Source organism: Erythrolamprus reginae, chromosome 2, assembly GCF_031021105.1.
Source record: "Erythrolamprus reginae isolate rEryReg1 chromosome 2, rEryReg1.hap1, whole genome shotgun sequence".
Classification (NCBI taxonomy): Eukaryota; Metazoa; Chordata; class Lepidosauria; order Squamata; family Dipsadidae; genus Erythrolamprus; species Erythrolamprus reginae.
In genome coordinates, this window is record NC_091951.1 from 323842057 (window position 1) to 323869128 (window position 27072).

At 38.9% G+C, this 27072-nt stretch overlaps 1 protein-coding gene across 1 annotated transcript in view; it reads left to right on the forward strand.

Annotated features, from left to right (window-relative positions):
• ANKRD55 (ankyrin repeat domain 55) overlaps positions 1 to 25647 on the forward strand; it is a 35781-nt gene extending 10134 nt beyond the window's left edge. The window contains exons 4-11 of the mRNA XM_070736371.1: positions 2281 to 2390; positions 8326 to 8386; positions 10733 to 10861; positions 12197 to 12381; positions 16295 to 16462; positions 18981 to 19627; positions 21447 to 21548; positions 25317 to 25647. Of these exons, the coding sequence (XP_070592472.1) occupies positions 2281 to 2390; positions 8326 to 8386; positions 10733 to 10861; positions 12197 to 12381; positions 16295 to 16462; positions 18981 to 19627; positions 21447 to 21548; positions 25317 to 25588 (1674 nt within the window). The 3' untranslated portion in view covers positions 25589 to 25647. The remainder of the gene's footprint in view (positions 1 to 2280; positions 2391 to 8325; positions 8387 to 10732; positions 10862 to 12196; positions 12382 to 16294; positions 16463 to 18980; positions 19628 to 21446; positions 21549 to 25316) is intronic.
• Positions 25648 to 27072: the final 1425 nt, after the last annotated feature.

Sequence of the window (27072 nt, forward strand, 5' to 3'; positions counted from 1 at the left end):
GGCCAATTAGAAAGATATTTCCATCCCTGAATTGGCAACAGCTGGGTTTGGGTGTGGTTCTCCTCAGCAGGGTTGAAAAGGCAGGCCCGCCCTTACAGTCTTGTGGAGAGTTATCAACTGGGAGTCCTGTGACCTTGCTTCGATTCTTGGCGTCTCTTATCTTGGCTTGTGGCCTAGAAGGCTGAAAGACTTGGGGGAGGCGTGGGTTTTATTATCTCCAGTGTTGTTTTTGCCAGCAAGAATCCTGTTTTATTGCCTGGCCTTCGTTAAACCTCTGTGAAGCTTCATTGTGTTCCTGTCTGTAAGAACAGTTTTTGTTACCTGTGTTTGCTTTCCAGTATATAAACTGCCTTTGGTTTTTACCAGTGTGTCTGGCTACTCTTTTTGGTTGGTGTTGGCGTCTGGGGGGACCCAGACAGAACACCTTAACTAGGTGCCAACGATTTTCCCAGCTTCCTACTCCCCCCAAAGAAGGTTTTTTTCCAGCCCTAAGTCTTTGCAAGCTAGTTTTCATTCCTTTCTAAAAGGTTTTTTCAGCCCTAACGATCTTCCTGGCTTGCAGCATTTTTTTCATTCCTACTCCCTCCGAAGCAGTTTTTCCTGTCCTAAGTCTTTGTAAGTTTGTTTTCATTCCTACTCCCTCTCAAAAAGGCTTTTTCAGCCCTAACCAGGGGGTTAAAATAATGTGCTGAAGCTTAACAGACTAAGGACGCTAGCCAGATTAATACCTGGTAGGTAGATTTTTTTCCATATTTTCCTCACCCAAAATTTATGAAAAATACGCTGTTTATGTCTGTGTGTGTAGATAAAGAATATATGTATGTGTATGTGTTGGAGAGTGGACGACAAAATTTCCTTTTTAATATATGCCAGTGTGTTCATAAAGAAACTTTAAAAAAAAATATAACCCACATATTATTTTAAAGTAAAATATTTATTTTGTCCAATAAAGACAACCCTATACAGTAGTACCCCTAGATACGAGCATAATTCTTTCCAGAAGGGAGCTTGTATGTCGAGGCAACTCGTATCTGGAACAAAGTTGTTTTTCCCCTCCGAGATAACCAAAAGCAAGGATTCTTGCACCACCTAGTGGACGCTCGGCTCGTATCCTGAATTTGAGCTCGGGCCTGGAACAGAAATGTCTCTCCCCTCGTGGCTCGTATCTTGAAATACTCGCATGTAGAGCAGCTCGTAGAGGTACTACTGTATTTAGTTTAATGAGAAAGATTAAAAAAGAGAGAAATATGTTCAAGTTTCACAAAAGGTGTATAATGTATTATTTTAGTCATGGAGTTTCACTGGAAATATATTCCGTTTCTTTCTCTTGGTTGGAGTGCAGAAGTAATTTAGATAATTTCTATCCCCACTCTATTGTGAGCAGCACTGACTACCTATAGACTGAAATGTTTAAAACTATTCTCCCGATACTCCAGTGTCCCCAAAATATCCTAGTGTAGACCAGTTAAATAAATCTACATGGAAAGAAAGGGACAAAGTCTCCCTCAACTTACTGCAGTACTCTGACCAGTCAGATTGCATAGGATTTATTTTTAATCCTATAGTAAAAACAACAGTGAACAAAATATGAGAAAGATCAGCCAGTTAGTCACCACAATGGTATTTAAGGTATCAGACAATTATCCAGTAAACAGAATATAGCCTTGGTTTGTAGGGGATCTAACACTTAGACAATGCATTAGTTAACTTGCTTTGTGTGGTACAACATTGGCCATGGGGTAACATGAATATGCCCACTAATTTGGAGAAGAAGGGTAGAAATTCAGTGCAGAATCTTCTACCGCACAAATCCCAGCGGCCGATAAGGTCCCACAGAGTTGGTCTTCTCCAGGTCCCGTCGACCAAACAATGTCGTTTGGCAGGCCCCAAGGGAAGAGCCTTTTCTGTGACGGCCCCGGCCCTCTGGAATCAACTCCCCCCCGGAGATTAGAACGGACCCCACCCTCCTTGTCTTTCGCAAGTTACTCAAGACCCACCTATATCGCCAGGCATGGGGGAATTAAGACATCTCCCCCAGGCTTTCTTATATTTTATGTTTGGTATGTATGTGTTGTATGGTTTTTAAATTGTTGGGTTTTTAAATGTAATTTTATTATTAGATTTGTTCCATTGTTCAATACTGTTTTTATTATTGTTGTGAGCTGCCCCGAGTCTTCGGAGAGGGGCGGCATACAAATCTAATAAATTGAATTGAAATTGAATTGAATTTACTCAGTCACCAAGATTTCCTGAGTAAATGAAACTTTGTTTTATTTTCAGGGATGGCTTGAGGGTTGTGTTACCCTGCTAAGAAATGGAGCCAGACAGAACATCCCAGAGAAAAATGGAAGATTACCCCTACATGCTGCCACTGCTGACCCCAATGTCAGGTATCCTTCTTGAAGCTACTCAGAGATAATTTGAGTTCTTGTATTGCACGAGTAACATCAACTCACCTAGGCAATCCACACAGAATTCCATTAGATTTCTACCCAATCAAAATGTTAGTCACTATGCTTTTCTATTAGTCTTAAACATCTTGGAATATCAATAAAAGAGATAAAGAATTGCAGAATTTCATAGCCATTGTGCTGTTAAGGTAATAGATCTCAGGCATTTATCCTCCCTTTCTTTTTGTTCAGAGAAATCTATGAGGCTGTTAATCAGGGTATGGCCAAGAGACATCCATGGGTAACCCACATTTTATTTCAACTGTTACTCCTTGGTGGCACAGTGGTTAGAGTGCAGTACTGCAGGCTACTTCTGCTTACTGCCGACTGCCTGCAATTTGGCGGTTCAAATCTCACCAGGCTCAAGGTTGATTCAGCCTCCTATCCTTCCAAGGTCAGTAAAATAATGACCCAGATTATTGGGGGCAATATGCTGACTTTGTAAACTGCTTAGAGAGGGCTGTAAAAGCACTGTGAAGTGCTTTACATAAACTTAGACTTATATACAGTATATACAGTAAGTCTAAGTGCTATTGATAGTGCTACTGCCTTGAGGGACACCACTGTTGAGAGGAGCAGGATTTGACATGGCACTTCCTATTTTGACCACTTCTTGTGTGTTAGACAGGAATGTGGTTATCCAATCAGGTAGGGGTCCAGAGATGCCATAGGATTTTAGTTTCAGAAGTAGTTTGTTGTGTACTAATGAATCAAAGGCTTTACAAAAGTCTATGTAAATTGAATCTATTGTTTTGCCCTGATCAAGTCGAGTGGTCCGTATGTTTTTGCAGTGTAAGAGTTGCAGATTACAGGATATTTTTTTCCTGAAACCAAATTGTTTGTTGGAGAGATGGTTTCTGTATGGACATATATTGAGACAAAAGTCAATCATGCTATGGTCACTGTTGGAAAAGAGTTCTTTTATTTGTAGTCTGTAAAATGAATGGAAACTGTTGCAGAGGTATGAGATCAAGACAATTGCTGAGTCTAATATTGTCTGTTACTAGTTGATCTAGCCCTAGACTGGTAATAACATTGTAAAGGGTTGAATGTATGGGTTCAGTTGTCCATCGTTTAGGGACCAGTTTATATGAGGTAGGTTAAGTCAGGTTTAAGAAATAAAAGAGGATGTGGGTAGGAGGCTGCCCACATTGGTAGTGTGGTTAGCTTGTTCGCATGTGTGATGTCGTAATCAGGGGCTCTAGAACATAGTAGGAAGCAAAGTGTGGTATTCGGTCTTAGACAATTTAGAATTATGTTGCCTTAGGTCTCAAATAAGCGTAGCACATAAAATTATCTGCTACAATGTCTTGCCCGTCAATGACTACTTCTGCTTCAACCGCAACAATACACAAGCACACAATAGACACAAACTTAAGGTAAACGCCTCCAAACTCGATTGCAGATAATACGACTTCAGCAACAGATTGGTCAATGCCTGGACTACATTACAAGACTCTGTGGTTTCTTCCCCAAATCCCCAAACCTTTAACCTAAGACTTTCTACTATTGACCTCACCCCATTCCTAAGAGGTTAGTAAGGGGTGTGCATAAGTGCACCAACGTGCCTATCATCCCTGTCCTAATGTTCCCATGTGCTCAAAATCGTCTTATGTATACATGTTTATATTTTTACTGGAATCTTATACATGCTTGATGAATTAATTAATTAATTAATTAATTAATTAATTAATTGAGTAATTGAGTGATTGAGTGATTGAGTGATTGAGTGATTGAGCGATTGAGCGATTGAGCGATTGAGCGATTGAGCGATTGAGCGATTGAGCGATTGAGCGATTGAGCGATTGAGCGATTGAGCGATTGAGCGATTGAGCGATTGAGCGATTGAGCGATTGAGCGATTGAGCGATTGAGCGATTGAGCGATTGAGCGATTGAGCGATTGAGCGATTGAGCGATTGAGCGATTGAGCGATTGAGCGATTGAGCGATTGAGCGATTGAGCGATTGAGCGATTGAGCGATTGAGCGATTGAGCGATTGAGCGATTGAGCGATTAAGCAATTAAGCAATTAAGCAATTAAGCAATTAAGCAATTAAGCAATTAAGCAATTAAGCAATTAAGTAATTAAGTAATTAAGTAATTAAGTAATTAAGTAATTAAGTAATTAAGTAAGTGATTGATTAAGTGATTAAGTGATTAAGTGATTAAGTGATTAAGTGATTAAGTGATTGATTAAGTGATTGATTAAGTAATTAATTAATTAATTAATTAAGTAATTAACTAAGTAATTAAGTAAGTAATTAAGTAATTAAGTAATTAAGTAAGTAAGTAATTAAGTAAGTAACTAGGTGGTTAATTGGTTAATTGGTTAATTGGTTAATTGGTTAATTGGTTAATTAATAGTTCTGTTTTTAAAGAGTGATCTTATCCAAGCTTAATTTAGAAATACACTTTTTTTAAAGCAGTTTTTAATACACCCATTTGGCTAGCAACATTACCACCAACCATCAGCAAACTTCTGAAAAAGTTTACAATTATCCTAACTATAACTATGATCCTATCACCTGATGTATGAGAAAGACCACAGAAAGAAACTTTGTCAATGTCAATCTGGCTGCAACAAGCACAGCTATAAGTAGGAAAGGAGTTAACCAGTATTAACCAGAGATAAAAACTTGGTACAAAAACTCCAGATCTTTTGGATCTGAATCCTCTTCAGCTCCAGCAAGAATGATAGAGAGCAAAAGACGTAGAAGTTACTGACTAATAGTATGTTCCATTTGCCTGGTATTGTTTTTTTAATTTTATGGACATGTGTTCTGTCGGGCTCTCTGGTAGAATCCTCCCGAAAATTCACCGATACAAATTTCAGACACACACACGTTTGAAAATTCAAAACAATGTTCTTTATACCGAAAATTCAAATAAACTAAACCCTCTTTTTGTATAGCAAAGAGCACTCGTCTTCAAACAAACTGGTAATTGGTACAAGTCCCTTATCAGTTCTGTGATACTTAGCTTGCAGCTGTGAGGCAATTCACAGTCCTTCTTCTTTCACAAAGTGAAACACACTTTGCTCTGGTTTAGTTTTAAAGCGGGGGAAAATCAGCACACAAAGGTCAAAGTCAGCAAGGCAGGCACGAAACACAACAATTAGATAATCCTCCACAATGGCCAAACCCACAGGCTGCTATTTATAGCAGCCTCACTAATTACCACAGCCCCACCCAACCACAGGTGGCCTCATTTTCTTTGATAATAATCTCTCAGTTGTTGCTGCCTATGCATCGCTTTTTGCATGCGTGGCTGTATCATTAACTCTTGTTCCGAATCCAAGGAGGAGAGAGATACTTGATCTCCGTCTGAACTGTCTGCCACACTCTCCTCCTCCCTGTCACTCATGTTTTCTTGGTCAGAGGAGCCTTCATCAGCAGATTCCACCGGGGGCAAAACAGGCCTGCGGCATGTGGATGTCTCTCCCACATCCACAGTCCTTGGGGCAGCAGCTGGGCCAGGGTTAACCACAACAGACATGATGACTTGAATTTAATCTGTGCACTTATATTTTACATACATACTGTGTACATCAACTTTTGACAGATATGCCAAAAATAAGAATTTAAAAGAAAAAGTTTAATAAGTGATAGATGATAGATGAATTGATGAAAATGACATGTGCAGGCATACATGATGCTTACTTCACTGTTTGCGCCTACATTTGGGTTTTTCTCATTGTCATCAGCGTTTTGTTAATTTCCTGTCATTTCCATTTTTCTTTCTGTATCAGTTGAGCAGTGTGCTTTGAAGCTTTCACCACGATCATTAAATTAAATAACACTATTATTAAATTTGAAAGTCCACAGAAAATGAACCAGTGATATTTAGAAAGTGAATCGTAATTTGCTTTAACAGCAGAACACTGGGAACCCTGCAAAATAAATTTTCTACAATCCCCATGGTAACAGGTAAACTTATGGTCAGAACGGAAGTAGGCCAGCTGCTCACTTCATTTTCTATCAACCCAAGTCAACAAAATTACTACTTCTGATTCAGATCACTACTGAAGTGCCACCGTTCCTCAACCATATATTTGCTTTGTTCTTTATCTTTAATCAACCTGACCCTTGCAAATTGAGTAAAACAGGAAATCTCACTGCAGAAGGCAATAACAAGAATAGTATGCCAGTGATAACACTGATGAGGAGATTGATAGTAATACCAATAACATTTTTTAATTAAAAAAATAGCAGCCCTAAAACATCCATATTAAATGCCAAAAAACATTGACCTTTGACATTAATGCTTCAATTGAAGTAAATGTATCTATCTATATTCATTTTTAATGCTTATTTTGTTTTATATAATCATAGAGAAAGCAGAAAACCTTCTCTAGAGAAGGCAGAAAAATAAGCATTTTTAATGCTTATTTTGTATTATATAATCATAGAGAAGACAGAAAACCTATATAACCTGCAACTCCCCCGGAGATTAGAACAGCCCCCACCCTCCTTGTCTTTCGCAAGTTACTCAAGACCCACCTATATCGCCAGGCATGGGGGAACTAAGACATCTCCCCGAGGCTTTCTTATATTTTATGTTTGGTATGTATGTGTTGTATGGTTTTTAACAGTTGGGGTTTTTTATATAATTTTTATTATTAGATTTGTTCCATTGTTATACTGTTTTTATTACTGTTGTGAGCCGCCCCGAGTCTTCGGAGAGGGGCGGCATACAAATCTAATATATTATTATTATTATTATTATTATTATTATTATTATTATTATTATTATTAGAAATCCTATTTGGCCTCTCTCAGCTTCTACAAATTAAAGCAGACTTGAGGCAGAAATTTTTTCTTGACTTGCATCTTAAAGAAATACTATTTATTTATTTATTTAATGTATATAGCTGCCCATCTCATATACATGATTGTGGACAACTAACAGTTAAGAACAGTTTGAACAATGATGGTATATTTTTTGAAGATTTACCATTGATATAAACTCATGTCCATAAAGATGAACTTGGAGACTGGTCAATAATTACCAAAATCTAGAATTTATAGATTTACAGCTTCTTGAGGAGGCCATACACAACCACTCTCTTCAAGGCAGGCAGTCATAGTCTTTCCCTCAAGGGTGCATTTATCACTGCTCTGACCCAGCCCACAGTCACCTCCCTGACACACTCATAATTCAGAAGGACAGAGGTTCAGATTACAGGTGATACAAACAATGTCTCAGAGAACTCTTGTCCATTTCCTTTGGACTCAATATTACCACAGGTAACCTAGCAAGATGTGATCTTAGTCATGGCCTCAAGCAATGACTACTTGGACAGGGGCCAGGAGAAGTTGTTTTTGCCCTCCCCACGCACTGAATTTTGCGTGTGGGTACTCTTGTATGCGTGATAGCACTCGCCCACATTCTTTCGGCATCACTGCTTTAGATTGTTGCCTTTGAGTAAGTGATTATTTTCTTAGTGGCTATTTTAATCAGGAAAGCACCTTTATGACAATGCTCAAAATGGGCTTTCAAAATTCTAAGTGAGATGTTTCTGTCATTTCACTGTTCTATAGCTGCTCACTTCTAGGATGTGGGGGGAATTTGATGACTTGCTTGTTTTGAGTCCATTGATATGGGTATTGTTTTGAGGTTCTTGGAAAATCCTTGGTCAAGTCATATGATTGTCAAGTCATTCCTATCTGGTCACATGGCCGGCAAGCCACATCCCCAAAATAAGCCACGCCCAGAGTGTAGTAGTAAAAATTTTGCAGCCCTTCATTGAATGCATGTCACCCAAATTTTGATCATGTGAATGTGAGGAATTGTGACAATTTTTAAATGTGAAGACTGTTTTTAAGTTACTTTTTTTCAACACTATTGTGAATGAATATAGTTTTGTTCTCCATAGGCTTTTATCTGTCTTGCTTCAGCAGTCAGATCTAAGTGAAATTAACCATCAGGATAATGAGGTAAGCAATCAAATCTCCACCTAAATATATTCCATAATGTAGAATTAGGACAGATTTTAAAATGTGGTCCCCAAAATAGTGATTCATGCTAAAAGATACCGACCCAAAAAGAGAAGCCAGACACACTGGTAAAAGGCAAAGGCAGTTTATATAATTCAAGGAAAACACAGGTAACAGAAAATGTCCTTACAAACAGGAAAAACGCTGGAACTTCAAATATATACACTAAGGGAATAGTCCATGAAGCAATACCAGATTCTTGCTGCCAAGACGAAGCTGTAGATAGCAAACACGAGTCTTCCAGACTGCGAGGCCACAAGCCAAGATCAGAGACGCTGAGAATCAAAACAGGTCACCACAACTCCAATTGATAACACTCCACATGGCTTCAAGGCCTTGCCTGCCTTTTAAACCCTGCTGATGAGGACCACACCCAAACCCAGCTGTTTCTAATTCAATGGTGAAAATATTTCTTTAACTGCTCCTTTCGTTGCTCTGAACATCTCTGTCTCATGTCAATGACAGCTTGTGCATCATCTAATGACTCCAAGCTACTGGCTGGGGAGAGCCCCCCCCCCCGGGGGGCTCTCATGCTGTTCTCCTTCATCCCATTCCTGACTCTCTTCTCCCCCGTCCGACTGTTCATCCCCCTCCTCTGCGCTGTCATCTTCCTCCGGGCATGGAGCCAGCAGAGACACAGCTGGTCCCTGAGCAGCCTCAGGCTGAACAATATTTAGCATTCTAAATTATTTTCTGCACAGTACATCATTAATGACTTCCCTGTTTGAAGTGTGCCTTTCAGTTCCTAAGCAGAATTTGATAGGTAAATGAATGACAATAGCAGCAATAACAAAAGAAATGGAGCAGTGGGGGAGATGGGGGAAAGAGCAACCCTTTAGATTACGCAACTTTTTCTAGAAAATAGAATCTTCTGACTGCGATAGCTAAAAACTGATAGGCGTTTCCTACCACTTTTAAGCAGGAAACATGGAAACCATAGTGTGAAAACAAGTGCATACTCAATTAGAGTAACTACAGAAAGTATGAGAAAGTCTACTTGTGCATATTTTTACCCTTACTCCATTAGAGCTAATTAAAAGAATAGAAAATTTTTTCACAAAGTAACTTCTATGCCAAGTTATCCTATTCTTATTAGGATATATCTTATTGCATCAGATGAGAAATGAGCACTCAAACATGGATAATAAATGGGCCACTTTATTGAAAATTACAGAAAGAGACCTGCAGGAGTCGCTAAATGGGGCGGAATTTCCTGAACACAGCATACTTGCACAACTAATGGGCGTAACTCCTTGCTTGGTAAGGGTGTGGCATGTCCCGCCTGCACCCAAATGTGTAAGACACGCCCAGCATGTGGGAGGGCTCACCGCCATGACCCGGAACCGGAAATGATGTGGATGAGCTCCAAGAGCTCCCCCTTCACACCGCTCGGACCGGTTAGGCAGCATGAATCTACAGAGTCTACAGAGAGGGGCGGCATACAAATCTAATAAATACAAATAAATACAAATACAAATGAGTTGTGCAACAGGGGAGCCCATCATCTTTCAAAAGATGCCCAAGGGAGAACACACAGTTGCTACTGATACTTGTCTGTCGAGGCAAAGAGCAGAGAAGCAAAGGGAAGTGGTGGGTGGAGAGCAGCACTTGAAATAGGCTGGAAATAGGCTGGAAGCCACACCTACACTTCCCAGCAGTCCCTGAGAGCCAATTAGGAGCTACTGGGAAGTAGCTTCAGCTGGAAGGAGGTGCTTTTGTTCCTCCTTGCCTTCTGCAAATGTCGGCCAGGTGTTAGTTCGCCCCGCCTCTCAATTTTATTCTAGAGAAGCAAAACTCTTTATGACCAAGTAGAAATGGTGGAAAATATCTGTAGTTCATGTGGTAAATGTTGGCGGTGGTTTGTTCTCTGAGCTTGTTGTTCATTTGGAACAATTTGTCATCAGGCTAGAAAATATTATCAGCAGAACTTCAGTTGTTTCAATTCTCTTTTGCTTTTATATGTCATGCTATCAGTTGGTTATGTGACCAGCTGGTGAGGGTAATCTAGTGGTGAAGTCACCCTGGCTGAAGGTCAGCAGATCAGCTGGTAGTTGATGCCATCATTGGTTGGTCACTCAGTTTATGACCAATTCTACCTGCCAAAGCAGTATTTTTCACCCATGGCAGCTTAAAGTTGTGCGGACATCAACTGCCAGAACTCCCCAGCCAGCTATATTGGCTGGGGAATTCCCAGGAGTTCAAGTCCGCATATCTTCAAGATTGAAATACTGGTCTACAAAAAGGATATATTAACTGAATCTCTAATGATTTCATTGTGATTTTCAGGGAATGACGTCGCTTCACTGGGCTGCATTCCACAATCAACCTCAACATGTTCAGACATTGCTCCATAAAGAATCAGATCCAACTTTGGTGGACAAAGATTTTAAAACAGTCCTTCATTGGGCAGTTCAGGTGTGGAATAATTGCTAACTATGTAGTGTCTCTTTTGTCTCCATATTGCACCTTGAAAGAGGATTGAAAAAGAACTATAATCTGACTCACAGCAGAATCTGAAATCTGACCAAATCTATGGAAGAAACATACGCAATGACTAATCCATCTGTGTTTCATACTCCTCACACTGAGAATGTTACCATAGGGTACAGTAGAAAAACAAGACATCATTATATGTTTTTATGAAATGTAAAAAAGATCAGTTATATTCATATCCTGAAAGCTAACTTTAGCATGCAAAAAAGGTGATTTACCCTTGTAAGAATTCCATTACTATAAGGCTGTTTAAATTCAAGAAATGTAAAAATTCTGGCTTCTGGTTATTAAAAAAAGGGAACCTAATCATAGCTTTACCTTAAACCACTATAGCTGAGAACCAAATTGCAGCCATGGTTTTCGGTAAAACTGAAATTATATTACTGCATGGTGTTATCAGTCAAATGTTGGTACACTAGGGCTCCTGATGTCCTTGAGATGCTAACAAAGGCACCAAACTCTCTTTCCACCTTTTAAAAAATGTTATTAATAAATTAGAATCCAGCACTAGTAAAAGAAATGTCTGATGCCATTGCCATCTATAAAATTCTTAGCTGACTAGCAAAGAGTAAGGTAACTCACTGAAACGTAGATATGAAATAAAATCAAGGATTGTAACAAATGTAATAAACTTCTGTATGTAGGAAAATAAGAGTAATAGTATTGTAGAATCTAACAATACAGTAGACTGCTAAGGGAAGAATAAGTAGATATTATCTGGTTTGTAGTGTTGTGTTTGTTAGGTTTGTTATGTCTTTTATATAGGTTTGTAGAGGTTTTTATGCATATATATTTTTTTGCTCTTTGGTTCTTTTTCCTGTATGTTGTATATAAAAAATTTAACATACAGAAAAAAGAACTAAAGAGCAAAAAATACATATGTACATATATACATGTAACCAACGTTAACCTACAGACTTCAACAGTAACCACATTATTTTTATAAAAATATATATAAATCTTAGCCAATTTTCAAGATAATATTCCCCTGGTATTATGTTGGGCCCCAGGGCATTTTTAGAAAAATAATGTGGTTACTGTTGAAGTCTGATTTAAATTAAACAAATTATTAAGCTGGTTATAAACCAAGAACTTGATGAGTTCAGTTTGGAAAATGCTAGCAGAACATGTAAAAATAAAGCAACATGTGTACTTTCTGGGATAAGGAAATAAAAAATCTTGATACTGGTAGATCTAAAATTTGTTCTTAGCAATGTTGATAATGACATATTCTCTATGTGAATAATTGGTTTTCAGAGTGGAAACCGGCTCCTCTGTTCTATTATCCTGAATCACCATCAAGGCCCATCAATAATAAACTACGATGATGAGAATGGGAAGACTTGCGTTCATATTGCAGCTGCGGCGGGATACAGCGATGTTATTAGTGAGCTGGCTAAAATCCCAGAATGCAACCTGCACGCGCTGGATGTGGATGACAGGTGGCCATGGAAACAAAGAGAAGAGTTGCTTGGGGCTTTGCTTGCCTAATCCATGGTTGAAGGAGGGACCACTAGTCTGTCTTCAGCTAAACAGTCTTGATTGATTGATTGATTGATTGATTGATTGATTGATTGATTGAATGTATTTATATGCCGCTCACTGCAAAAGGACTCTGAGCGGCTAACAATCAGAATAAATACAACAACAATAAAAACAGTTAAAATCTAATAATAAAAATAAATAATAACAATAATATAAAAAACATACATGCTTACAATCAGCCTAATTCGAGGCCTACCGGAAAAGCCAGGTCTTAACGGCTTTCCGGAAGACCGGTAGGGTGGAGATAAAGTGGATCTCTGGAGGCAATTGGTTCCAAAGGGTCGGAGCAACCATAGAGAAGGCTCTTCCCTGAGGTCCTGCCAGGCAACATTGTTTGGCGGACAGGACCTGGAAAAGGCCAACTCTGTGGGCCCTTACAGACTGCAGCAAATTATGAGGGAGGAAGCAGTCCCATAAATAGTCTGGCCCTGAGCCATTTAGGGCTCTAAAGGTTATAACTAACACCTTGAATGCGTTTGGAGACTGACTGGCAACCAATGCAGTGCACATAAAGTTGGAGTAATAGCTTGGTACACCCGTTGTTGCACGCGCTGCTGCATTCTGCACCAGCTGAAGACTTCAAACGCTCTTCAAGGGTAGCCCCATGTAGAGCGCATTGCAATAGTCAAGACGGGAGGTGATGAGTACGTGAGTGACTGTGCAGAATCACATTTTTAATGAATGAACATGTTATATATGATATATTAAGTCAGTTAAAGAAGGAGTCTTCTGTTGCCATAATGGGACTGCAGGGAATGGTAAGGACTTATAAACATGATCTAAAACAGGGGTGTCAAATTCACATTATCAAGGCAGTGCCACATGACATATCAGGACTTTTTTCCCCTTCGCTAAACCAGGTATGAGCGTAGCCAGCGCATGAAGCACACGGCCCACAGACCGGGAGTTTGACAGCCCTGGTCTAAAACGTGATGAGCAACTGGCAGCCCCTTTCCAAGAACCTTGCTAAGTTCAAACATCCTTTCCTACATCCTGTTGGTTGTCAGAAAATTATAGAATGAAAAATTAATGTGAAAAAGAGAACAAAGGAGCCCATTAGAATAAGGTGACCAGATATCCCGCTTTTGGTGGGACAGTCCCAATTTTTAATAATTTGTCCTGAGTCCCGTGGGGTTTTTTAAAAGTCCCGATTTTCCTTTCTCTGGACTGCCCAGAGCGAATAAAACGTTTCCTTTCTCTAGGCGCTGGAAGGAGGAAGCTTCTCCCACCGCCCAGAGAAAGGAAGTGCTTTATTCGTTCTGGGCAGAATAAAGCGTTTCCTTTCTCTGGGCACTGAGAGAGGGAATAAACTTCTCCCAGCTTCCAGAGAAAGGAAACGCTTTATTCCCTCTGGATGGCTCATCTTCAACTTCAGCATTTTCATTTTAGAAATTCACTCTTGTTATCAACTGAAGGATTGCAGTACTAAAACCAGCAGTGCATTTTATTTCTGTGTTTTTAAGTGAAAAAAAAACATTTGGGATTTTAGTGTACGCATATAAGACAAAAGTGAATATTTGGAACATCACAATGTAGGATGATTTAATTTTTTATTTTCAAAATAATAAATTTCAAATATATAGTATTAATTATTTGGAAACTGAGAAGCCAAACTAATATAGGCCTGGCTATTCACTTGGATAGAAAATGCTGAAAGACCCAATAGTTTATGATACATTAAAGGAAATATTTTTATTTAAATTATTAGACTGAGAATTTACACTCACTTTATCACTGGGAATTCAAAGTTCAAATATTGGTATATGTAGCCAAATATTAATACTACTACAAAATCCTGCTGACCAGTGCCAATTTATATAAGAATGGAAAGCCTTCCAACATAAGTTGTATAAAACGTGAGGTTTCAAAAATTGCTTAATTTAATTATTTTTTGAATCAGAACAACTGCATGGAGGCTGTCAGAGAAAAATAATGAGGCAACTCACATGCAATTGTTAAAAAGGTTTTGACCTCACTGCTCCCAGGGAAACCTGTTTTATAGTTGTAGTAAGTTGTATTGTTGCCATTTGTCTCTGACGTGCCTGTGCATTGAAAGGAACTGATAACATGTTCCAAGATCAATTTTTGAAAAGAATTAATCATCTCAACTGATTAGCTTAACATTTAAACATCTGAGCCCTGACTATGAAAATATATGAAAGACCTCTACAGATATTTTTGTGGTTAAATCAAGAAAGGGTTAATTAGTCACAGGTGTCAGAAGTTCCACATAGTAACTGATACCAGAATGGGAAGAGTGAGTTAAATCCCTTGTATAAACAAGGTCTGCTAAGGGCTAATATTAATCCCCTTGGATTTGGACATAGTCAAGTAACCCTCTTTAAAAATTCTCATGACACAGTAACCACCATGCATGTTATGAAAATAATAATATAATGAAGTATTTAGCAAATACTTCAAAAGAAAAGGATTTAGGGGTAGTGATTTCTGACAGTCTCAAAATGGGTGAACAGTGCAGTCAGGCGGTAGGGAAAGCAAGTAGTGAAAAGTGTTCGGAAACTTCAGATCGTGCAGAATGCGGCTGCGAGAGCAGTCATGGGCTTACCTAGGTATGCCCATGTTTCACCATCACTCCGCAGTCTGCATTGGCTGCCGATCAATTTCCGGTCACAATTCAAAGTGTTGGTTATGACCTTTAAAGCCCTTCATGGCATCGGACCAGAATATCTCCAAGACCGCCTCCTGCCGCACGAATCCCAGCGACCGATTAGGTTCCACAGAGTGGGCCTTCTCCGGGTCCCGTCAACTAAACAATGTCGGTTGGCGGGTCCCAGGGGAAGAGCCTTTTCTGTGGCGGCACCGGCTCTCTGGAACCAACTCCCCCCGGAGATTAGAACTGCCCCTAATCTTCCTGCCTTCCGAAAACTCCTTAAGACCCACCTTTGCCGTCAGGCATGGGGAAACTAAACATCTCCCCTGGGCACGTTAAATTTATATATGGTATGTTTGTGTGTGTGTTTGCTATTACATGGGGTTTTCTTAAATCGTTAAATATTTTAATTAATTGGATTGTTGTGACTGTTTTACTTGTTGTGAGCCGCCACGAGTCTTCGGAGAGGGCGGCATACAAGTCCAACTAATAAATAAATAAATAAATAAATAAATAAGTAGGATGCTTGGCTGCATAGCTAGAGGTATAACAAGCAGGAAGAGGGAGATTATGATCCCGCTATATAGAATGCTGGTGAGACCACATTTGGAATACTGTGTTCAGTTCTGGAGACCTCACCTGTGTTCAGTTCTGGACCTTTGAAGGGGTCCAAAGACGGGCTACAAGAATGGTGGAAGGTCTTAAGCATAAAACGTATCAGGAAAGACTTAATGAACTCAATCTGTATAGTCTGGAGGACAGAAGGAAAAGGGGGGACATGATCGAAACATTTAAATATATTAAAGGGTTAAATAAGGTCCAGGAGGGAAGTGTTTTTAATAGGAAAGTGAACACAAGAACAAGGGGACACAATCTGAAGTTAGTTGGGGGAAAGATCAAAGGCAACATGAGAAAATATTATTTTACTGAAAGAGTAGTAGATCCTTGGAACAAACTTCCAGCAGACGTGGTAGATAAATCCACAGTAACTGAATTTAAACATGCCTGGGATAAACATATATCCATCCTAAGATAAAATACAGAAAATAGTATAAGGGCAGACTAGATGAACCATGAGGTCTTTTTCTGCCGTCAGACTTCTATGTTTCTATATTTCTACCCATTGTATCACCTAAATCTGAATTTTGAAAGTGCCCACTACTAAATGGATGTTTCTTTACATTTTTGGTTGTTGTTAGGACACCTTTGCATTGGGCTGCTGCAGCAGGAAAAGCTGACTGTGTTCAGACTCTACTACAGCTGGGGGTGGAAAGTAGCCCCAGGGATATCAATGAGAATACGCCTCTATCGTATGCCATCTATTGTGGACACTCAACGTGCATTGCACTACTCTCTCAAGCAAACAGGTAGAATCTTTCTCTTGTATCAGATTCAAATTTTGCAATTCAAGTTAGAGTTGGAAGGGACCTTGGAGGTCTTCTAGTCCAACCCCCTACACAAGCAAAAGAATCTATACCTATACCTATAAGGGGCGTGCATAAGTGCACCAACATGCCTTCCATCCCCTGTCCTAATGTCTCTCTTATATTTCTATTAGCTCCATGTACAGTATATGAACTCTATATTCCCAATGATTATTTCTTCCATATTATTCCTAATGTCTTCCCTTCTATTCTTCTATTGATGTATTTTACTATGATTATATCTTCTGAAATCTACATTATGTATTAGACTAAATGAATGAATGAATGAATGAATGAATGAATGAATGAATGAATGAATGAATGAATGAATGAATGCATTCGAGTGCATTCGAGTCTATGGAGAGGGGCAGCATACAAATCTAATAAATAATAATAATAATAATAATAATAATAATAATAATAATACATACATACATACATACATACATACATACATACATACATACCATTTCAGACAAGTAACTGTCCAGTCCCTTCTTAAAATGTCCAGTGATAAAGCACCCACAACTGAAGGCAAGCTGTTCTACTGGTTCATTGTTCTCACCTTGAGGAATTTTCTCCTTAATTCCAGGTTGCTTTTTTTCTTGATTAGTTTCTAACCATCATTTCTGTGATTTGGAAAATAAGTGAAAATAAGTGATTTGGAAAATAAGTTGCCACCCCTTCTTCTTTGTGGCAGTCCATCAAATCCTGGAATACTGCTATAATGTCATCTCCAGTCCTTCTTTTCTCTAGAGTAGCCATACCCAAATCCTGCAATTCTTTTCATATTCATATAGCTGAATATGAGCATACAGGTGAATATGAATATATTCATAATTCTGAATATGAGCATTCTTCAGTTTATCAGATGACTGGTTATGCTTTTCAGTGAGGACCATTGCAAGTTTCCATACAATGTAATATCTATACATATTACATGTTTTCCTATAGCTACCTCGCCTTCGATCTGATCTAAATGTAGTTCATAAAATCATCTGCCACAATGTCCTACCTGTCAATGAATACTTCAGCTTCAACTGCAACTATACACGAGCACACAATAAATTCAAACTCAATGTAAACCACTCTAAACTCAACTGCAGAAAATACGACTTCAGCAACAGAATGATCAACCTGGAATGCACTACCTGGCTGTGGTTTTCTTCCCCAAATCCTAAAAACTTTAACCTTAGGCTGTCTACAGTCAACTTTACACCGTTCCTAAGAGGTCTGTAAGGGTAAATATAATGAAATCAATAACTCACTTTATAATGGACAAGAAATTGGTTTTAGATGAGGCCCACCACAATAACGTAATTGTTCTATTAAAAGTCAGTGCATTTGGTATATACTCTGGTCATTTTGTGCAAATGAAAGTAAGCAGTCTAATTTGAATATACAGTCATCCAAGAAAAAAAAATGTTTGCATTAATTTCCTCTAATTTTCTGAATGTTAAATGTGTCTTCCTCCAGTTGGAAAGTGTAATCAGCATTATTTCCTGGGTTGTTAAATTCAAGAATAAAAATACTTGTTTGTTTATTTATTTGTATCCCATTTTTATGACTTTTACTAATAACTCAAGGCAGCACCCAACATACAGTACTATCTTCCTCCTATTTAAGCTATTTGCCAAAAATACTGCATAGGCTCAACAAGCCATTTGCCAAAAATACTGCATAGGCTCAACAATGTGGAATTGAATTTAAATGCTGGATTGTTTTATGTTCATCTTCAGGCATAGGAACTCATACAGTAACTTTTGAACAGTTATTTTCTCTCACTTAACCTTACATTAAAGATTGCTGTGAAGAACTATGGAGGAAATACTAATATATGTATGATACCTTCAGTTTATGGTGAAAAGACACAATATTAATTAATTTATCTAAAATACATTACTTAGAGTGAGGTTACTTTTTTAAAAAAGTTAAAACAAGAATCCCTTGCAAGCATTATATGGGTACTCTGCAATTATTATAATATTGTTGTAATTCTCTATTCAGAATCATAGCAAAAGGAAGAATGTTATAGAGTCAATTTCAGGTTCTCTTTACATGAAAAACTTATTTGCCCACATTTTCTGAATATTAGATGAAAAAAAATGCCTCTTTTCCTGATAATGTCTTTTAAATATATTATTTCTATAAGTTATTTTATACTTTGTAAAGTGCTTCAAGAAGCTTTTGTACAGTAAGTGGCATAAACCTATATTTAATTATCACGAACTTTATAAGCAATTTATTGACTTAAAATATTTTTGTGGTGCCCAGTTCATTCTCTCTCTCTCTCTCTCTCTCTCTCTCTCTCTCTCTCTCTCTCTCTCTCTCTCTCTGTGTATCTTTCACACACACAAACCTCTAGAGAAGACATTTCATTTCTAATAATCATAAATATTAGTCTGTGTTCCTAACAATAATGTCCTAATGTTCATACAATCTACTTTTCTTTTTTTTTAAGACCTGAGCTACTTCATCACATTTCTTCCCAGAACAATAAATTATCAAAGAAGGAAGGAAGATTCAGCATGCTTAACCAAATCTTCTCCTCTAAAAAGAAAACAGGGGATTGGAAAGTCGGTTTGAAGAAGAGTAGAGACAGGTCCCAGAAAGAAGAGACCTCAGAAGTAGATGAGATTATCACCACATTTGATTGCATAATGGATTCCAGCTTCGATGGCTCATCCAAGGAGCATGTGAAAGCTACTGACCTTAAGAAAAACGCAGACCTCAAGAAGTACCTCATTTCAGAAAACAATACAACAGATTGCCATGGCTTTCCACCAATCAGAGCACAAAGTCTCCCACCCATAGCTGTGAGTCATTCTTTTCTAACCACTTCTCACACCACAAACTCCAGCATGAATGTGGATAATGATTTTGCAACTTGCTATCAAAAAAGCAGAAGTGAACACGATTTGTCAAGTCAAAGAACCAGCCGACAAGCTTCGGATAGTCCTTGGAAAATTGACAAAAACCAAACAGCCCCATATAGAGTCTGGACAACTGGGCCTTCTGATAATAAAATGATAGATGGATTGTTCCCAAACAGATCCCACCATGTGGTATATCCTCCCAATCTTCCCCATCTGCCTAATTTGTGTTCAGGTAATTTTTTTTTCATGCTATGTTTATTTAGTGTGAGCTAAATGAATTCTGGGTATGCTGAAAATAATTTATTTATTTATTTATTTATTTATTTTATTTGTCAAACAATTATAGGGTGATAATTTGTACATATTAAACATTAGATAATGTTGTGGTTAGCTCTGGCCCAGCTCCTGCCCCAAGGACTGTGGATGTGGGGGAGACATCCACATGCTGCAGGCCTGTTTTGCTCCCGGTGGAATCTGCTGATGAAGGCTCCTCTGACCAAGAAGACATGAGTGACAGGGAGGAGGAGAGTGTGGCAGACAGCTCAGAAGGCGATCAATTATCTGTCTCCTCCTTGGATTCAGAACAAGAGTTAATGATACAGCCACACATGCGGAGAGCGATGCATAGGCAGAAACAACTGAGTGATTATTATCAAAGAAAATGAGGCCACCTGTGGTTGGGTGAGGCTGTGGTAATTAGTGAGGCTGCTATAAAGAGCAGCGTGTGGGTTTGGCCATTGTGGAGGATTATCTGATCGTTGTGTTTCGTGACTGCTTTGCTGACTTCGACCTTGGTGTGTTGCTTTTTCCCCGCTTTGAAACTAAAGCAGAGCAAAGGGTGTTTCACTTTGTGAAAGAAGAAGGACTGTGAATTGCCTCACAGCTGCAAGCTAAGTATCTCAGAACTGATAAGGGACTTGTACCAATTACCAGTTTGTTTGGAGATGAGTGCTCTTTGCTATACAAAAAAGGGCTTAGTTTAAGTGAATTTTCGTTATAAAGAACATTGTTTTGAATTTTCAAACATGTGTGTGTCTGAAATTTGTATCTGACTTTTCAGGAGGATTCTGCCAGAGAGCTCGACAGAACAAGATAAGTAATGATAAAAAGTAGACAATAGGACAGGGACGGTAGGCACAATGGTGTGCTTATGCACGCCCCTTACAGACCTCTTAGAAAGAGGGAGAGGTCAATTGTTAAAGGTTTTGGAGTTAGGAGTAGAAGCCACAGAATCAGGTAGTGCATTCCAGGCGTTGATTACTCTGTTGCTGAAGTCGTATTTTTTGCAGTCAAGTTTGGAGCGGTTGACATTTAGTTGAACCATAATTGTACCATAATAGATAGCAGTTTAATTGTGCCATAATAGATAGCAGTTTCCAGATTGAAATCTCCAAATATTTTATGCTGAAGAGTGGTTCTTAAGAAATAGGAATGAACTCAGTTTCCAAAGGGGTTTATGCAGTAGATTTTTTTTTCAAGCAACAATCAACCATGGTCCATTTTGGTCCTTAAAAGCACATATACCTGTCCAAACAATGCATGGCTACCGAGAAACCATGGCTTATTCAATAATGATCATTATATTGGTTTACAAATTATAAATTTGTTAACAAGAAGTCCAACTACAGAACACATTGAATTTAATAAATTACAGTAGTAGTTAGTAGTACAGTACATACAAATTAGCCATCTTGAAAGGAAGTGGCAAGCTTTTCCTTCTCCATTTAAAAAAGTGAACTAATTTTAGTATTACTATGCAAAAAGTAACGCAGGGATTTAGGGGTGCCCAATAATTTCAGCTTGTGAAACCAGCTCTGTATTTTATTGTTCTAAGAATTAAAGGCAGGATTAAATAAACCTTTGCAAGTGCTAGGAAAATAACGTTTTGTTAAGTATATATTCTTTATGCAAGATGATCATATTTTGCACTAATCCTATACTCTGTGGAAGTAGAGAATCCCATTCACATATTGTTTTCTATGTCTTTTCGAAGGAAACTTATTTAAGTGTGTGTATGTGTGTATAATACTGACTTCCTTTTTCTTTTTTAGGGAAAACCTTTCAACATACCACTTTAGAACTTCCAAGGGTAAAAGACCTAACAGCCCTAAAGAACAACTTAGCCCCCATAGTAAAACCCGGTGATCAAAAAGGTAAGAACAATGATATAAGATCTTTTCTTTTTAAGGCTTCTAAGTTTTCTCTTAATGCAGAAAATATAGGATATGTTCTGCCAGGCTCTCTAGTAGGAGCATCCCGAAAATTCAAGGGTACAAATTGCAGACACACAATCATTTGAAAATTCAAAACAATGTTCTTTATCACAAAATTCAAAATAAACTAAGCACTCTTTTTGTATTGCAAAGAGCACTTGTCCCAAAACAACCGGGTAATCTGTACAATTTCCCTTAAGCAGTCATTAATTACTTAGCTAGCAGCTGTGAAGAAAGTTCACACCCCTTCTTCCAACTAAGTGAAACACACACACACATACACACACATTGCTCTGCTGTGGTTTCAAATGCGTGAAAAATCAACAGAAAACAGCAACACACGATTCTTGAAGAACTGCGATCAGATACTCTTTCACAACGGCCAAACCCGCACGCTGCTATTTATAGCAGCAGCCCTAATTACTGGAGCCCCACCCAACCACAGGTGGCCTCATTTTCTCTTGTAATAATCCTTCAGTTATTGTCTCCTATGCATCACTCTACGCATGCGTGGATGTGTCATTAATTCTTGTTTAGAATCCAAGGATGAGACAGATGATTGATCTCCTCCTGGGCTGTCTGCCAAACTCCCCTCTTCCCTGTCACTCATGCTTCCTTGATCAGAGGAGGCTTCATCGGCAGATTCCATCAGGAGCAAAACAGGCCTGGGGCATGTGGATGTCTCCACCGCATCCATCTGCACATTCCTTGGGGCAGGAGCTGGGCCAGAGCTAACCACAACAGGATACAGACCATGATGACGAATCCATGGCACACGTGCAGGGGTGGGCTACTGCCCAGACGGGGGGGAACGCAGTGAGGTAGCTCCACCCCAGATCACCCAATTTGCACTGAAAGATGTTGAAAGAAAATCCAGGGCATCCTGCATAAGCCACACCCACAGTGTAAAAGTTTTGGTAGCCCATCACTGCACGTGTGCCACAGGTGGCACACAGAGCCATATCTGAGAGCGCATGAGACATTGCCCTATGACAGGAGAGCACACATGTGGGCACGCTGGCCAGCTGTTTTTCTGCCTTCCAGAGGGCAGGGAGGGCCGTTTTCACCCTCCCTGGGCTTCAGGAAAGCCTCTGGAGCCTTTGGATGAGGAAAAACAGAGCCAACGAGCCTACCGGAAGTTTGGAAATGAACTTCCAGTAGGCCCATTGAGTCATTTTTCACCCTCCCCAGGCTTCAGGAAAGGCTCCAACATCTTGGGAGGGCAAAAATCAGCTCAACGGGCCTACCAAAAGTCTGGAGGCTTCAGTGAGGCCAGGGCACATGCACAGGAGGGACATCAGGGGTTGTGTGGATAGGGCATTGTGTGGGCATTCACGTGTATGCAGTGAAGGGCTACCAAAATTTTTACTACCACACTGTGGGCGTGGCTTATGCAGGACACCCTGCATTTTCTTTCAACAACTTTCAGTGCAAATTGGGTGCTCTGGGGTGGAGCTCCATTTTCACTACCCCACTGTGTCCCCTCCCATCCGAGTAGTAGCCTACCCCTGTGTGTATGCCATCGTGCCCATGTGCCCCTTTTAGCACCCGAACAAAGAAAGGTTTACCATCACTGATATAGATGATACAAAATATTATACCTGCACATATCTTTTTTTACTATTAAAAATGGTCTAAGACAGGACAAGTCTTCTGCATTTATCACTTGCAGAAATTGACCATCTCAAGTCTGTCACTATGTACCAGTGCTTTCAAGAGGAACCAAAGTACAGAGTACAAAGATTTGTGCGTACCACACATGCTACAAATTATTGTTGTTGACTCAGTCACTTATGACTCTGCAGGATCCAATCTGGGTTGGTCTAATTAATACTTCTGACGGAAGAAGCTGCTGGCAGCACATTTTTCTTTAACATCTCCAGTTTTCTACATTTCCTTTTTTCTCCATTTGGGGAAAGAGTGTGAAAGACTATAACATCAGCTTCTCATTATTGTTTATCTTCTCCTGACCTTCCTCTCATAGTTCAGAGCAACTGAATTTAACATAATTAGAGCTTGAAGGTCACAATGCTCAGCTTCATATCTCAGCTGATTATGGTTAGAGAGAGAACCAAACAATAATTCTTTAAACTTTCTCACTCTTTCAAGGAAAGCCTACATAGATGCCAAATAATGTAGTTCTTTAAATGCAAATAGCCTCTTCAAAGTGATTTTATTTGAAAGTATCAAAGATCGTGAAATTAAAGTTATCCCTTTTACTCTGCATAGCCCACAGTTGCTGTTACTGCTACTGTTTATATAATAGTGGGTCCAGCTGGTTGTTTTAGAATTGTGTTATTGGCTTGGCTTCAAATAAGTTGAATGTTGTAGGTATGTTATGGCTACCTCTTATCTCATGGTTTTTAAGGATGACAGATGAATTCTTTTGTGCACGTAGTCCTCATGGGCTTTCTTACTGCGGGTAAGATAAAGAGCTATCCCTAGCAAAGTAAAATAGTAAGAAAAACAACGACTACAACAAGCAATGGTCTCAAAGTAGCACAGGTAACCCTTGACATATGATCACAGTTGAACCTAACATTTCTGTTGGTGATAGTTATTAAGTTAATTTGCCCAATTTTGCAACCTGTTCTGACACAGTTAAGTGAAATAATAATAATAATTATTATTATTATTATTATTATTATTATTATTATTATTATTATTATTATTATGTCAGTACAACACAGCAAACGAGATTACTATGCTGGATTTCGTATTTCATCACCAGTCGGGCACTTCCCAAGCACCTAGGACTGTGTGATGTAGCGGCAAATTATGTTTGCCGATCCCAGTAAAGCGGCCTTTTGCAATTGACAGATCGAGATTTTGTCAATTCCAATGGTTTTCAAATGTCCGCTGAGATCCTTTGGTACTGCCCCCAGCAGCAATATTATTATTATTATTATTATTATTATTATTATTATTATTATTATTATTATTATTTATTAGACTTGTATGCCACCACTCTCCGGAGACTCGGGGCGGCTCACAACAACAGTTGTTGCATTAGTAAAACGGTTATTAAATTATTTTGACTTCCCCATTGACTTTGCTTGTCGGAAAGTCACAAAAGGTGATCCCATGACCTTGGGGGAGTGCAACAGTCATAGATATGAGTTAATTGCCAAGCATCTGCATTTTTGGGGCATTTTTTTAAATTTTTCTCCACCTTAAGATAAAACATACGTAAATAACAAAACCCAATACCAATATCCAACCATATACATATGCCAAATGCATCTACATTTTGATGACATGACCACAAGGATGCTGAAATGGTCGTTAAGTGTCAGAAAGAATAATAAATCACGTTATCAGTGTGGTTATAATGTTGTACGGTCACTAAACAAATCGTTGGAAGTTGAGGACTACCGGTATGTAATATCTGCAATATCCTTGCAGATAAAAATATGGGGACCACTTACTTAATAAGGGGGTGGGCTTCTTTAGTTGCATTAAAGCAGAAGTGTCATGGAATTTGTTGGTTGGGTTTGGTGGCCTCAATAAGTTCTGTGTTGCAAGTGATGCAGCTAAGATTGTTACATATATTTAGTACAAAATCTACCTTTTTCTTGCCTTCAACTTTGTTCACTTCATTTTACACAGCCCTGAGTCTTCGGAGAGGGGCGGCATACAAATCTAATAAATAAATAAATAAATTATCTATTATGTGTTTCTGATGTCTCCCCTTGTACTTTATTTCAGACCGGCTATCAACCAACCACGCTCCTGAAGATGCCAAAGAGATGAAGCTATTGCCCTTAAATTCACTGAGAACTGACACATCGGTTTTGCCCCCAATGTTTGCTACCAAGTCCACAAAAGGAGGGCTTTCCCAGATTTACTTTCCATTCTCATTCTTATCGCTGCAATCAACTGAGCCTCTGGGAACAAGCAAAGTCCTGCCAGCCATTCCAAGCCAGAAAAGATCCAGCTACACGGGTGAAATTGTTGATCAATCACATTGTGGTATATAAAGTTTTTATTATTTTTTTTTCTCCACTATACATCAAATAGTTACATCACCATCAGTGAAGGGCCGCTTGTTTTCGGGGCTACTGGTGTGCCTTCCGAGACCATCGCGCACACGCGCACCCATCAGCACAAGATTTGGCTTCTGCACATGCACAGCAAGTGGAATCTTGCGGGAGGGCACACGTGCAAGCGAGATTCTGACGATTTTCGCTAATATTTTTGTTTCTGGGTATGCGCAAAAAATGCCCCAAAATGCCCCAACAATGCCCCCAAAATAACCCAAACTGCCAAAAATTGCCAAAGAATTGCCAAAAATGTCAAAAATTGCCAACAATTGCCAAAAATTGCCAAAAATCACCCAAATATCACTGAAATATCACCAAAAATTGCCAAATTGTCCCCCAAAAATCACCAAATATCATTCACATGAGCATCCTCACATGAGATTTTGATTGCTGCGCATGTGCAGAAGCAAAATCTTGCGTAGGGGTGCGAATGTGCACGTCAGGGGTGCACAGCTGCGCACACGTCCTGGAATTTCCTTGACCACACCAACTGCTGCCCATCACTGATCACCATAACAAAGCATAGTAAAAAAAATCACCCAAAGTACCTTGCTTTGGCTTCAGTCTAAATCATTACTACCAGTGTCTGCCAGTCTTGACTTCCATTATCTTATCACTCAACCTTCCTTTCCCTTCTTCTTCTCCTCACCCATCTACTTTAACTTTCTCTCTCTCTTCCTTCTCCACCCTTTCCACCCTCTATCTCCTTCTACCTTCTTACTTCCTCTTCTTCTTTCTTTACCCGTTCCTGAGTGAAATATCTCTAGTTCTCAAAATCACTTTATATACCACATTGTGACTCATTCAGTGATCATTAGCCCAGAAACCCCACATGGTGGATATGAATAAATAGCACTAAAAATACTAAATGTTTGCTCTCTAATCCACTGCTGGAAGGCTGGCAAACTGATATTTTAAAAAGAAAACATTTATTACTACAATTTATTGACCCATTTAATTTTATTCTGTATTGGAAACATGCTGGCATTATGCAAATAGATGGAGAAACAAAGGAAAGGAAATGCAACTTCATTTTGCTACTTAAATTTTGCTCTAATAAAGTAATCAAACAAAGTAATCAAACAATACAAGATCGACAAAGCCCAAGAAGTTTCTAAATATTATATTCCTATATTTCTGGTCAATTAAAAGCTCTTTGTTTCTAAAGTGTTGTTGATTTCAGTAGTAGTTAAACTTTATTTTCGTTTTTTAAAACCTGAATAAATAAGTGCTGGATCATAATGACAATGAATATTATTATTTCCTCAATTCCAAATAAGTGCCAACTTCAACATGACTTCTAATTCTTCTGCTTGGAACTGTTGGCTGTTGTGGCAGCCATGAGTTGCAAACATTGGTGACAAGAAAACAAATAACAACACTCTTCTTCCAGTAATTTTAACTGCAAAGGAATAAAATGC